The 15,140-nt window shown below is 48.2% G+C and overlaps 1 protein-coding gene across 28 annotated transcripts in view; it reads left to right on the top strand.

Moving 5' to 3' along the window:
• Positions 1–11,905: 11,905 nt before the first annotated feature.
• Positions 11,906–15,140, top strand: part of MAGI1 (membrane associated guanylate kinase, WW and PDZ domain containing 1) — a 337,306-nt gene continuing 334,071 nt past the window's right edge. For all 28 annotated transcript variants that reach the window (XM_032698643.1, XM_032698646.1, XM_032698647.1 and 25 more), the window contains exon 1: positions 11,906–12,209. In XM_032698643.1, coding sequence (XP_032554534.1) covers positions 11,921–12,209 — 289 coding nt within the window. In that variant the 5' untranslated portion in view covers positions 11,906–11,920. The remainder of the gene's footprint in view (positions 12,210–15,140) is intronic.

Consider the following 15,140-nt stretch of genomic DNA (forward strand, 5'->3'; position numbering starts at 1 on the left):
AATCTCAGAGCAAAGTCACTTAAAATAACCCTGACCTTCATTCCCCATCCATTTGTATGAAGCTGTTTAATTGTTCCTGTTCCATGGAAAAGAACCATGGTGTGCATGGGCTGCATGGTCTTCCAGTGAGTTGGGCTCACAGGGAGAAAGGCTGATGGGGCTTAGACTCGGCACTTTGGAGTTCAGATGATTATTTGGAGGGGGAAAAGGTGCTTCTCTGAGTTGAGTGGCTTGCAGGAGGGTACATTTTTGGGGCTGGCTGTGCACACTTTCCTGCTTGAGGAAAGCAGGTGTAGAGGAGAAACGCCCAGTGAGGAGCCAGCAGCACAACGAGCCTGAAGGATGCTCGGCTGCAGGAGGAAGCTTGCAACCACAGAAGTAGGTTTCTCAAATCTGGAAGCTGGGTTTTTCAGCCCAGAAGCTGGCTGCTCAGTGGAAACATTTGGGGAACAGCTGGTATCAGCTATCACTGCTCCTCCTTGTCCACGGGGATGGATTGCATGGCTGTAAATTACTGCCTTGGCAGCGGTCCTGTTCACACCCCATGCCTTGGTAAAATCGTAGGCTAGGAGTGGAAGTTGTGGAGCATCAGTCCTGGCTTTATGCCACCTGGGAGTGAAGGCAATCCTTGGGTACCATTGGGTGAACTTTCTAGGAGCTTTTTTTCTGCCTGAGAAGCTGGTTGTGAGGGACAAGCAAATTTAGATCTAACCCACATGATCTGCACATAGCAAAAATCCAGATACACCCAGAAGGAAAGAAGGGAAATTAGGACAACAGAAGTTGATGGGCTGAAAACTTAATTAATATGTTGAAAAACTTGACCTAAACTCAGGCTCTTTCCCTTTCTCTTTTCCTTTGTCACTATGGGTTTGGTTTTTGATTTTTAATATTACTGCTCAGAGTAAGTTTTGCTCAGAAATTAGGAATAAATTATACCAGCTAAATGTCAGGCTAATGTGTTAATTCTGTTGCAACATAGTGGACAAATGTGGATATAACAGTGGATATAACAGAATTCCCGCCATGTACCTTCCTCTGGTTTACTTTGGGGCTCAGCTAATAATTTTGCAACCCTGTAGCTTCAAGTAACCAAATTAACAACTCAAAAGTTTTCTCTTTATTGCATTCATCTGCTCTGATAGGATGGGGAGCAGCTCCTTGTGATGCACTTGGAATAACACATCTGCTGCTCTGTTATTCTGTACTGTGTTACATCCCAGCCCCTTCCCTTGCTTTCTGTGGCAAACAAGCAGCAGAATGACAAATAAAGCCACGGTTGCCTTTGTCAGCTCCAGCTCCTTGTGCTGGAGGCTAGATGAAATACCCACATAATCACGGCACTATCCCATATTTATTTAAAAATATTAAACTATTTATAATGGAGAGGTCATCAGCATGCAGCATTCATTAGCAAGGGCTCCAGGGAAGAGATGGCAGTGAGCAAAAAAACACAAACACACTCTGCACAAAAGCAGCAAAGAAGCATCCTTTGGAAATGTCAGTGCTGAGAAGCAATTAAAACCAGGAAAAGTTAAAATACAGGGAATTTCAATAGTCTGAGTACAGCAGCAGCCAGCCCTGGCTGTCAGGGAAGTCATGGTGGGATTCCCATGGATGCAAGGATAGATGATAAGGTCTATGCTGTACAGTAAAATGTAAATGGATTTTCTTTATGAAAAGAAGGATTAAATTGCTGCTTGTGCAGAAAACCAACAGTGATGTAGGCAGGCAGCAGGTCAGGGAGAGGCGGGTAGGGAGGCAGAGCTGGGTTCATGCAAAGGTTGTAGGATGCTGAACTTCCCTCTGAACTGTGGGGTGGCGACCAAGCTGCGCACAGGTGAGTGTGAGGTTTCTGCCAGGAACAGGCTGGAAGACATCACTTGAGGGGAAGAGGCTGCTCTGAAAGACGTGGTATGAGTCCAGCATTGGCTAAGGCTGCTCAGAATTGGCTGTTTCACCTTGCAAGGTGCTTCTGGGCATCGCAGGGCAAGTGAGTGTTAGAGTGAAGTGATAAAAGGAGAAATAAAAGAGGGGTGTGCTCTCTTGTGGAATTGTTTCTGAGCAAACAGGAATTTGTCCAGTAACTCCATTTGAAGTTACTTCATGCTACTGCAGTGGTTTTATAGCTCTTAGTCCCCTTCATCTCCTGTTGGAGTCTGTTCAGAAGGACTGTTACACCTTGTGCCATCATGTCCCTGCTGACTTTGCATGCAGGGAAATGCTGCTGTGATCCTGAAGCTCACAATTAGGATAATGAACTAAAAGAGGTCAGAAGAGATAAAATATTCATCTTTGGCTTGCCATGCCCTTTCAGAAATTAATTTACATTGGGCAGTTATGTGGTACTTCTCTTTTTATATTTCCTTTTCTCATTCTTTTTTAAAATAGACATGGATCACATCCAAAACCCAAAGTGCTCACATGGGCTTTGGAGCTGTCCCTAGCTCTTTATACTTCCCATTTTCTAAGCTGCCTTCTGAAAATGTTTTTAGAGGTTTCTCACTCCAACTTTTCCCTTACCTGCCCACAGGATTTTAATCTTTTTAGTGACAACAGAGTTGCATCTGGTGCAAAGTGGCCAAAAAACCCACCAAGAACTATACTTCCTTTCCTTCTCCATCCCAGGGTCTCTCCCCTTCCTGGTTTCTGCCTTTGCTCTTTCTCCCCTCCTGTCCTGAAACTCCACTAAAAATTTCCCAGCTTTTAGCAGTCCCTGCAGGCACAGAAGGAATGATCCTTAATTCCCAATTTCCATTTGACTGCTGGGCCCAGGGCATTTTATTTCAGTGCAGAATTATACAGAAATTCCTACTGGGACTTTTCACATCCATATTTCCTTGTAGCACTGCTGCTGAATCATCTAGGAACTGAAACTTGCTTGGCTGGAGAGCAATGGGGTTTTTTAAATTATCGACATGCTGAAGTTGGCCCTGGCCCAAGACAAGCCTTCTACTTTGCTAATACGCCTTCAGTCTAATCCCCGTCACACTGAGGAGGATGAAGATGACTCACCTCCAGCCAGTGAGGCTGGACGTTGGACCTAGTGACACACATGGGAGGTGGAAACTGGGAACATACATGCCAGGAGTGGATCTGTAGGCAACACAGAAGGGCAGAGACACCTCTGCTGGCTCAGATGTTGTCTCCAAATAGTCACTGGGGAGAAACAGCTCCCAGGAGCAAGTAATTCACTGCAGGAGCTCTGATGGGCTTTTTTTCCCCAGATCTGGTTCTCTGCTGGGCAGTGGGCCGTGTCTGTCATTGTACAACATAATCCAGTTTCCATGGATCTGGGTCTTCAACTAAAAGCTCATTTGATGCAAGTCAGGAGCGTTAAGACTTTATTCTACAGCAATAAAAAAGAAATGAGCCTGGCAGTAAAAGGGTGTTGAGGGATGTGTGGAGATATGGTGTCCATCCGTACGTGGTGCTGCATGGACGGATTTATGGCATGGGGTTTTGCGCAGTGGTCCTGGGATTGTGGAAAGCCTCCATGACGTCATGCTGAGACCTGGGAGCTGAGCTGTTCCTGCTGCGTGATGGGAGCAATATCCTGATTTATCCCCGCTGCGGTGGCTGCCTGTGACAGGTCTGGCAAGCGGCTGTCGGCAGAACCGTGCAGTGGATGCCGTGACCTCTGTGGGCAGAGCAGGAAGGTGGAGCTGCTTCCTCTTCGAGCCTGCCTGCCAGGGACATGATTCAGATTTTACAGCTAATTGACTGCACTGATCTTGCTGCCAGAAAGGGATAATATTCAATGAGTCGCTTGTCTTTCAATAGCTGCTGTCCAAAACCCTGCATGCACCTTATAAAACCAGTCCTGTGACTTGGCTGACTGGTTGTTCAGAGGCACAGGCTCTCCCATGACCCCCCTTTTTATCTTACCTGCTCCTTTGTTCCCTGCAAGCAGTCCCTCACTTGGGAGGAGGTGGTGGCTGTGTGCTGCATGACCTAAACACAGGATTTGATGTGATTGCCCCATATCTTTCTGGTTCTGATTAAAGCCTCCCTCTACAGAGGCTAATGAGCCTGGTGGAAATTAATGCTATCAGCCCCTGGTAGCAGGAGGAGCTTGACTCAAAGCTGACCAAAACTCACTAGAGGCACTGGCTTGAAGCCCCACCAGCCCACAGTCCTGTTGTGCTGAGGGCTGTGTATTTTTGTGGACAGCCCTGAGCTTGCAGCTTAAGGGCACGATGAGACAAGAAGCCCATGTGGCAGATGAAAACCCAACAGCTCATCCATCAGTGAATGCAGAATGAGGAAGGAAATTCAGGAAACTTGTAAGTACACCAAGGAGGCCAGCATGGATGGGCTGGCGGTCGTACAAGCCCCAGTGCTGCTGCTGGCTTCTTGGTCTGCTCATCTGCCACCCAACTGGAGTTCATTTGTTAACACTTCTTCCTGAAGCTGGCTCCCAGCAGAGCACCACTGAGCTGGCTTTCATCTCTGCACCGTGCTGGAGAGCAGTGCCAGGCTGGAGCATGGACGAGCAAAGAGCCGACAGCCCCAGGATCTGGCCCATCATTCCTTTGTGATGATGCTTGGAAAACATAGAGCTAACAATGCTGTAGGAATAACTTAGCCCACATGCACTATACAAGAGCTGTTCCCATGCTGTTTGCTCAGTCCCTGACTAATTTAGCACACAGGATGGGCTGGCAGATTATGCAGCGAGACAGGCTAATTCGGGCCTGCGGTTCATGTGAAAGAATGAGGAGACGGGCTGGGAGACAATGAGGGCTAATATTAGGACACCAGGCAGGGAGTCGGGAATCCTAATCCTGACTGCCACTGACCTGCTCCCAGGCCCCAAATCCCTCTTTGGAGCTGCCTGGAGAAAAGGAGCATCTCCCTTTATGTTTGGCTGAGTTAGCCCTGGGAGCCGGTTGTCCCAGCCAAGGCTTCTGGCTGTTGTTCTATATAAATAGTAATGATGACCATAATCTTTCCATAGGGGGCATGGCAGGGGTAGTGCCTCATATCAAAGCTGTTGCTTTTGTTGGACCAAGCTCATACATACAGTAGATGCTGCTTTAGCATAAAGATCCTCTTGTGGGACCAGCAAGTGGTGAGTTAATTGGGGATGTCTCTGAGAAGATACAGCATCAGACATCGCCATGAATTCTTCTGCTTCAGTGCTTCAAAAAGCAAGATGGGGTTTGTATATCTTCCAAATCACTGAGTGGTATCTCGTGGTGTGTTAATTGGCTGTGCTTCTGAGAATATTTGTGTGTATGCTCAGCCTTACACATGTGGCTTGTCTGATGCCTGTAAATTACTCTCATGAGCAAAGGAAAGCCAGGCCCCAGCCGGCTGCAGGATCAGGGCCGTGCTGTCTGTTGCTGCCTTGTCTGTCGTGCCTTTTGCCAGAATTATAATTATGACCCAGAGAGGGACCTCTCAGCTACTCCTCACTGTGAAGGAAGAGCATATCCATACTGCTCCTTGTCCCATAATTGTGCCTTACTGTTACCTTTTTATTTATTTCTTTTAATCTCCTTGAGGGTACTTGGGTAAACTTTTTGTGAGAATGAAATCAATTCTCTGCTATAGAAATCTTTCCTCAACTCAGGGTTTTTATGAGAGAAAGGGGAATTTTTGCTCTTCATTCTGAATTTCTATTGATATGCTGTGCATTGATTCTTCACTTTTGAGGAAAATAACCCTTCAAAGTGGAGCTGGTGGACAAGATACTGCACTGATACAACCCCATGTGCCAGCTAGTTTTGGGAAGCTGAGCCTTTGTGGCTAGTTTTATTTTCAAGCCAAATCAAGGGATTGACACCTTTAATTATCTCCACTCAAGCTATTTGAACCAGACTGTGCTGAGGGGAGAGGTGGGTTATTCTGAGCTTTTACTTCCTGCTTTTTTTTCCATATTTAAGCCATTAAACTTGAATACACATCCATCACAAGGGACTATCAACTTACTCAGCATGCAGCATCTTTGAAAGCTTCACTTTGCCTCTTCTTTATAGCACCATAAAGACTTACAGCAGAAGTCTTTCCTGATTTAGCTGTCTCTTACCAGTTTTCAGGGGGAATGAATAGCAGGTTTTGTGTTGAAGATACATAGAGAAAATAGAGAAGATATAAAGAGAATGGGATGGAGAGGTGATGTATAGGAAGCAGGGAAAGAACAGGGAACAGCATCTTCATTAGTAGAGCTGGTGGTGGAGTTTAAGGATGTGATGAGGCTCTCTGTATATCCGAAGAGGGAGCAAAGAGGGTAAAAAAGGAGGAGAGAACGAGCCACTTAAGCTGAAGTGAGTTTGGGTGAGAGTTGGTGCCTTGGGCAGTTGTGTTGAGCTCTTGCAGCACAAATCAGAGGTGAGCCCTTTTCTTTTTCAAGCAGCAGAAGCAGAAAGGGGTAGGTTTATCAGCTGAGACAGGTGAATTGGGATAGCTTATCTCAGCAGGACAGAGTGTCTACTGAAAACTCTCTGGTAACTCATGTGGAGCCATTAAAACAGCAAAGAAAAATTCCTAGAGAAGAATATGATTTACAATCTACCAGACTAGGAGGAGGAATTTGCTCCTTTTATAACTAGATCACAATCAAGAAAGACTAGGAAAAATCAAATTTTTTCTTTTTTTTTTTTTTTGTCTTTTGGAAATGCTCCTCTGTGTACCAGAGACCTCCATTCCAATAAAATCTACCCAAAATGGACACTTCATTGAGGTTTCCGTCAGATTTCTTTTAGAAAGTTGAAACAGTGGCAGGCTCAGCTTCCTTTGCAAAGCCAGTCTGATCCTTACTCTGACCAACAGGCTTTGCCCACTCTGCTCCCGACTTCTCGGGAGCTTTCCAAGGCTGGGAGCAGCCTGGCTCCCTCCTTTGCCAAAGAACCACACCCACAGCAATCACATCCTGCAACAGAACGGCTTCTGCAGGGAAGATATGTCTGAAGGAAACTAATAAACTTGGGAGAGCAAGTGATAATGAAAGTTAATGAAATCTACAATTTGTAATTGCGTTGGATTTTTTAGAATCTTGTTTTAAAAATGACTGTTGGACACCCCAAGGCCAGTATTCCTGGGGGGCATCCCCACTCCCAGGTGGTCACTCTGAGCCCTTGTACTTCCACCCAATAAGCTCAGCAACATCCCAGCATACTCAGTGTGTTGTGTGTTATTTAAGCCATAGGATATGACAGAGCTTGTTTTATGGAGCCATTAATTTTTGCTGTGGGTGACTTTAACCACCCAAGAAGTATATTAATGGCCCTATAAAATACACCCCAGAGTGTCTTAATATGGTTATGAGATTGATCTTCAGCTTTATATTCCACTATGTGTGATATTATTGAAATAAATTGTAGAGGAAGGGGACATGGCATTCCAGTAAAGGGCGAGTTTCCTTTTTCTTCCAAGGATTCCATGATCATGGATTCACTCTGAGCCAGCCATGGGGTAGGACTCCAGCCCCCCTGCTGCAGGAATCTGGAGATATCCCACACAAGGTGTTGCCTTTTGGAATGGAGCTTGCTGGCCCAGCTCTGGCACCAACCTTAGGCAGTACCTGTCTATGCTGGCTGGTCAGTAACTTTAACCAGAGCTGCTTTTATCCTGATACTTGGAAGGTTTCCTGTAAATACAGGGCTTGATCAGCACCTGGAGTTGGGTCATCTGTTGAAATGTTTGCCAGAGTCAGGACTCAGAGCAGCATCAGCCCATCCCCTCCTTGCTACCAGAGAACAGCACCAGCTTGTTGAGGAACCCTGAATGCTACACAGGAAATTCTTCTCTGATAAAAGTTAGGTGGGATTACTATAAAAAACAATTCTTGTTTGGGATATAACAGCAATACATGCCTTTCCTGCTGACAGATTCTGGTAGCATGAGTGTACCAACAGGAAACTTCAATGTCTGAAAAACTGGATCTTGTTTAAAGTCTTTTTTCTCTCTTTTCTCCCAGCATTCATGTGCTCAGGCTTTCAAAGTCTTGAGGCCTGTGATGTCAAAGCACTGAAGGTTCGGTGTTTAGCTGGAAATTAAGAATAAATTCTGGTGTATTAAATAATCTGTACTTTTCTGTTGCCTTAATCATTATCATCTTTTTTTATGCTCTCTGGTGGGAGTGTATGGCTCTGAACTGCCATAAACTCACAGCATTTTTAGTGACTAGACATGGTTGTTCATCCCAAAAACAAATAAAACTTTTCTCAAGTTTTAGTAGGAAATCTGAGAGAATGATTTGATGCTTGGGGGAGCTTTGACCCATTTTAGAATCCAGGGCACAGCATGAGATTTCAGAGATGTTTATGGATCAAGACCATGGGTCAATATCCTATTTGAAAGAACCCTTTGAGCTGTTGTATGTTTGCAGCAGGGCCCAAAGCATGCAGAGCACCTTTTGAAGGAGAAAAGAAAGCACCAACCTGCTCACCCTGACAGATTAGAGACTTCCAACAGATGGGCTACCAAACCATGGTGACTGTAGACAAAAGAATGAGAGAATTGGGCTTTGCTTAAGGGTCTGAGCCAGCCCAAATCAGTTTTTATAGCGCTGTCATGGGCTGTGAGCAGGTAAAGAGCATGCAGATCTACATGAGATGAGGCTGGACCACCTGCTGCAGGTGAGGTAGGATGGCTGCAGTGAGCCTTCCTTGGATAAGGAATATGCCTGAGCTTCTCCCTTCCCTGTGTTAATGTTCAGTTGTTCCCTAGGTAGGTGCCCTGTGAAGTTTCTTTAATTAATGTTTATAGAGCACTTAGAGACCCTTGCAAAAAGGAAAGTATCATTATTAGAACTGCAGTTGTTAGAGATGAAGACAGGCTGCTAATCATTAAATCAGTTCCCTGCAAAGGCAGGACCACTGTCCCCTGTGAGAGAGGCTGTGTTGTGCAGATGAAGCACAATGACAGGTTTATATGGTGTAATAACCTGATTATCTGTTGGACTGGTGTCAGGGACCCTTCTGGGCAGGAGCAGTCCTGCCACGGGTCACAGGCTCAGTGCTGTTAAAGGCTGACCAAGGGCTTCCTTTAATAGAGGTGACTGGAGCAGCTGTGTCCTGAAATCATCTTGTTGCAGCAGCAAGGTGCTGGGCAGTCACATGGTCAGAAATTAGGACAACAAAAAACTTAGTCTGTATTTGTGCTCTTATGGGTGGTGCCAGCTTCCAGGACCTAGGGCTATCCAGATTGACCAACTGGTCCTTACTGGATGCAAGTAGGAGATAAAATGGCAGGAAGCTGGCCCCGGAGAAAAACTGAGGGGAAAATCTGAAAATCAAGAGAAAGCTCTGGCTGAGGTTTGCTGGTTTTGTTAATTACCAACAAGAAAAATTTTGGGAACACAGTGGCCCAGACACGAGTACAGTGTTAGGATTACGATGGGAACAGCTCACACTTTCATTAGCGTTGCAGTGTTTGTAAGCAAACTGAAAAGGGCCCTTGGAAATCTGTCGTCTCATAAATCTTACTAGCAAAACTGCTTTTCTAAATAGTGTTTTTCAAAAATTTTTCCATGAGGCATTGAGTAGTTCTGTAAGATCTATTCAGGGCAGCCACAGCTCATGTGATGCTCACATGGATCCCAGATGATTTTTAGCTTAGCAGGGCTGTCACATAACACATCCCGCAAAATGATGGTGATGAAAATACGTCACACCCAGCTCTGGGCTGTGAACAAGAGTCTTCCTTGCGCTGTGAGCTCACACGTGTGACACAACTATCAGCCAGTGCACAGCTGAGGGAGAAACCCTTCCCCACAAGCCACGCTGCTGCTCTGCAGGATTCACAGACCTCCTGAGCATTTATTGCCCAGGGGATTCAGCCTGATGACCGATCCAGTCTTTATTGGTGAAGGAGCAGTAAAAAGCGCGCTGTCATCCTAAAAGTGACAAATTGGGTAACTGGTTACTGAGCCAGCAAAAGCAGATGTGAAGCAGTTATTGCTGCTCAAACATAAGGGATCAGCACAGCTTTAAGCATGAAAATGAAGTATTAAAGTTCCAAATGGAAAGAAACCTCTTAGATGGAAGCAAACAAGGGCTAGACACAGCAGATACTTTGAATTTCATGAGTCCCCTTCTACCCAAGAAGGCAGGCTGTGCCCCCTCCTTGGAAGGAGTTTCCTGAGCACTGGCAATCCCATCTGCTTCCCTTGGAGACCTGGACAGAGGTGCCTGAGGCACAGGGGATGGAGGTGACTCACTGCTGTGCTATGTGACATTGGACAAAGCCTTCCATTCCTTTGCCTGAAGGTGGCTGTACCACTCGGGCCAGAGACCGTGGCTTCTGCAACTGTAGTGGTGGGACTTTTATGAAATAGGCAGATGAGACATTGCAGCTGGGGAAAAGAGTGAGATTGCAGGGTGTGAGGGAAGGACAGACTTCCCTGCTTCACCCAGGACAGGTGTAAGGGCAGGGAAAGTACCCCTGTCACCTCTCTCAGGTCTGTGAGCTAAGCCTGGCTGATAGTTGGGCCAGCATTGTGTTAGTCTGAGCTCTCTCCCCAGCTACTGCATACGGGCTCCCCGAGCCTGCCGGCTCTCCTGCATCGCGGATCATCGCGGTACACGCTTGGCTGGAAGGAAGGGAGACGAGAGAGCGACGCGGACAGCAGCGAGACTCCGCGGGCTGCAGCGGCTGAGCGCGAGTTATGGCAGCGCAGGGAGCCAGACCAGGCTCTTTGTTTCCCTGTGTCACTTCTCAGTCCCCATTAGCAGCAAAATAGGGCACGCACACATCTGACAACTGAATTCCTTGCTGGAAGGGGTTCGGTCATGCATAAGACTGCTCAAAATGAGGCCTGGCTTTCAGGTTTGGAAGCATGGAGCATGACCTGGAAGGGACAGCTGGTACGTGCACGCTTACTATTTTCCCCTTTTAGAGTTTTGCACCAGTTCTACATAACTTTGAAGAGTTGCAGCCAAGGACAAACAAATGGATGCCTGTCCCTTTCCCAGCAGACAGACCTCGCTGTCCATCTGTCCAACTTCTTAACAATCACTCGGGGAAGGGAAAATTTGAGAACGTTATTGATGTCTCAAATTCAAGCACTCAATCAAAAAGCGGAGAACTCGGAGCAGGAGCGCGACTTTCACTCAAGCCTTGTGCAAGAACTTTGATACCATTTTAATGACGGGCTTGTGCAAGTTTTTCCTCGGGACTTGGACTTTGTGTCCTCTCACGTAACAACCACCTGGAAAGCGCAGGTGAGAAGAGATTGCAGAGGTTTGCGGCTGGGAAAAAAATCCTAGAAATCCTACCGGGAAAGTAAAGGACTGTCAGAAGTCAGTTCTCCTCTAGAACACGAGCATCTCCAGGGGAGTAATACCCGGAGCAGAGTAGCCGCGCCCCCGGCGCCTCTCGCAGAGGGGGTTCTCCCTGCCGGGGGGGGGGTTCACTCTCGCCACCGCCCCGGGGGGACGCCGGCACGGACTTTCCCCGTCGGCAAAGTTGTCGGTGGTCGCGGGGAGGAGCCGGTCCGGCCGTGCCGTGCCGGGGGCGGGGAGCGGGCGGGGGCCGGGCCGTGCCGGGGCGGGCCGTGCCAGGGCGCCTGCGCTGGCGGCGCGGAGCGCGGCGGAGCGGGACGGACCGAACTGGAACAAAACAAGCGGCGCTTTCTTTGTATCGCCCCCCACCCGCCCCAAAAGGGCTCCGCGCCCCGCGGAGAGAGGAGGAGGCGGCGACACCCGCGCGGCTGCCGGATTTGCTGCTTTTTTTTTTTTTTCCCCGGCGCTTTTTAATTTTTATTTTTATTTTTTTTTTAATTTTTATTTATTTATTTTTAATAAGAGGGGAGCGGGGCGGGCGGGAGGCGGTGCGCGCCCTCCGCGGGCGCGGGGCGGTGCGGGCGGCGATGGCCTGAGCGGGGCGGCGGGTCCGCACCCCCCCCCCTTTTCCCCCCATCCCCGCGCACCTGCCGAGCGCTCCCCGCGGGCGCGGAGGGTCGCGCAGCGCCATGTCGCGGGTCGTGCAGAAGAAGAACCACTGGTCCAGCCGGGTGCGGCAGTGCGCGCTGACCCGCGGGCCCGGCGGACAGCTGGGCTTCGCGCTGCTCGGCGGAGCGGAGCACGGCGAGTTCCCCTACGCGGGCGCGGCGGCGGCGGGGGACGGCGAGGCGGCGCTGAGCGAGGGGGAGCTGCTGCTGGAGGTGCAGGGGGTCCGCGTCTCGGGGCTGCCGCGCTACGACGTGCTGGAGGTGATCCGGAGCTGCAAGGACCCCATCGTGGTGAAAGCCGTCCGACAAGGTGCGAGGGGGCTGCGGGGAGACGGGGCGGGACGGGGGGACCCGCTCGGCGCTGCCCGTGGGGGGTGCCGGGCCGCTGCTGCGGTGCTGGGTGGCCAGGGGCGAGTGCGGTCCAGCATCAGCCCTCCGGGACAGCGCAGGGCCCCGGCAGAGTCGCGCAGCGCGGGTTTAAGTGCACCCACCCGTGTGCGCACCTTTTGCGAGGGCACTGATGCTCAGGCATCATCGTCCCGATGATGACGATGATGAAGCTCATCGTCCTGAGCCCGTCTGCAGCCGCCCCGCAGTTCCCTGCCCTGCGTTAAGCGCAGTGAGCAATTGCGTGAGACTTTCCCAAAGGAGCCGTCAGCGCTCCCTGTGGGGCACCCACGCGTGTCGGGGGGAGCCCGGTGTCCAGCTCCTCTGGAGAGGCTGAGGATACTCTACATCTGGGGGAATGTGGCAGAAATCCTCTCCTCCAGCAGCTGAGCATCCTTTGGAACTGCTCGGTGATGACTTGGAGTCTTGTTCAGAAAGTGCAGCGTGTGTTTGCCGGCTGCCGGCGTGGGAAGGAAAAGCTTGGACCCTCCTGCATCTTCCCTCCTTGGCTGAAAGGCAGCTCAGGTTTCCCTTTCCCCCCGCCCCCGATTTGCTCTGGTGGGCTGATGAAGGCACAACCGTGCTGCCCTGCAGTGCACAGGTGAAGGCATGCACAGGTAGCTCTCCGATTTGGCTGGGGAAGAGGATAAGGAAGAGTCCTCCCATGCTGGATTAAAAAAAACCACTTCACATCCGTGTACACTCAACAGTCGCTCAACAGGTTAGCTGACAGGCTTGGCTAATGGGCTTGAGATTTCCAGGGCAGGATTTGAGTTTAGTGCCAGGAAACTTGGTGCTGCTGAAGCCACCGAGGCTGGTTGGATGGGCAGGATGAGCAGGACTGCAGTCAGACACCGGGAGCTGTGTGAGGTGAAGGAGCATCCCGAGGTCAGCTCCAAGTGGAGGAAGGAAGGGAAGTTTTCTTTGTGTCGCCCAAGAGATTCCGTAGGGGAAAGTTTGTCATCCACACGTTTGCATCCCAAAGTTGGGGCTTTTGCTGCAGCTTTTGGTGTGAGATGTTTTGGTTTTTTTTCTGTGCTTGGTTCAACCCAGCTGATCACTGCAGACAAAATTTATGGCCAGCTGGCAAGACTGTCACCTGAAGTCTTGTCCCTGGGCTTACTGATGAGCTGAAGGACTGCAGGCACTTGTTTCACAGCCATCCTTCAAACCTGCAGTGCCAGAGCAGATCGCAGTGCTGGGGTGTCTGAGAGGAGCTGAGCTGTGGCTGTGCAGGCCCCCTCTGCCACCTGCCCCAGAGCTGATCTACCAAAGCACAGCTATTAGTTATTCCTTTCCAAGACTCAGTAGAAATATTCCAGCAAACAGTGTCAAACTCCCAACAAAAACAGTTTTCTTTAAGCAAATGTGTATTTTCCCTGCTGCGTTCCCTCTGCTTCACTGGGAAGTGGGAAGGGAAACTGAGCCTGCTGTTTTCCCTGCCCAGGCGGGAGGGGGAGAAAAGCATGAAGAAAAGTATGAGGAAATTAGGCAGAGGGTTTTTTTTTTTTACATGCTGATTGTTTTAGCAGAAGTGTTAAAATAAAGCTTGTGGTGTTGCAATGTGATCGGTGTTGGTGGATGAAGGAAGGTGTATTAAAAAAAACCCTTCCCAACCAAGCAATTTGTGATCAAACTTTTTGTTATTTTGGAAATACGAGTTAATGTAAATAAAAACATGTCCTGGGAATATACTGCAAATGACAGAACGTGGTGGTAAATGTGTCTCAGCTCCAGGATATGGTCAAAAGAAGGGGCAGAGAGCTGAGTTTTAGCATATTGGTTGTGTTTACCTGAAAAACCCTGCTGGAAGTCAGGGCAGGCACTTGAACTTTGTATCATTCTCATCTAGAGACAAGAACCAAGCACCTGGTAGGATTGTAGTTTCCTTTCTTTTTTTTTTTTTTTTCTTTCCACGTATTTTTTTTAGTGCTTTATTAGCCAAGAATGTAGAATAGAAATAAATATTTGGGTTTTTTTAAATCATTAAATATTTTTGTGGTCTGGAAAGCAGTTCCTGTCAAGGATAGCCTGGCATCTGAGTGCTGCTCTGTGCAGAGCAAGAGTTTTCCTCGTGGATCAGGATCATAAGAGTAAAAAAGGAGAGTATTTTAATGAAAATACATTAGTTCTGTGTTGATTAAAAATCTCATTATGGGGATAGTAACTGTCATTTAATAGGAAGTGTGTGGCACTAGAGCAGACAGCAAAGGAGTGTGCAGATAAGATTGTTTTCAACTCTGATTCTCCTCCTCCAGTTTTTAGTACCTAATTGACTGGTGCTGAAGTGCTAGGGCAGTATTAGCCTGGAAATGTATATGTTTTATTGCTTTGTCTGTTTTGTATGACATTTACAAGGCTGGAAAAACAGGAAATTTACTATAAGTAAGTCAGTCATCTGTAAGCATGAACAGAGAAAACAACTGTTCCGACCTTGCACTTAGTGAAAGAGAAGAGACTGGGATGGGAAATGTAGGTAGAGTAGGCTGGGCCTGGGCTTTATCATTAAATAAGGGTTTATAGACTTGCAGGTTCACGTGCAATGGCTTTTCTTGCCTTTGTTACTGGTATGTTTGAGTAGGTTCCCACAAAAAGGGGGAACCTATATGAATTCTCTTAATGGGAGTAGTGGTATTGAATACTGCTCATATGGGATTTCTTGGTCCTTCACTTACCCCGTTAGAAAGAGTGAAGAAAGCTAAATGACTTTAATGAAGCTTTCCCTTTCTTTTCCCGGTATACAACCTTTTTTTGATATTGTGATTGAGAAAAAAACTGTACCATTATAGTTGCCTGGTTTTGGGCAGAGAGAGGAAGAATCTGCTCCCATGTATCTTAGTAACTTTCAGAACTA

Source organism: Chiroxiphia lanceolata, chromosome 11 (genome assembly GCF_009829145.1).
Source record: "Chiroxiphia lanceolata isolate bChiLan1 chromosome 11, bChiLan1.pri, whole genome shotgun sequence".
NCBI classification, from domain to species: domain Eukaryota; kingdom Metazoa; phylum Chordata; class Aves; order Passeriformes; family Pipridae; genus Chiroxiphia; species Chiroxiphia lanceolata.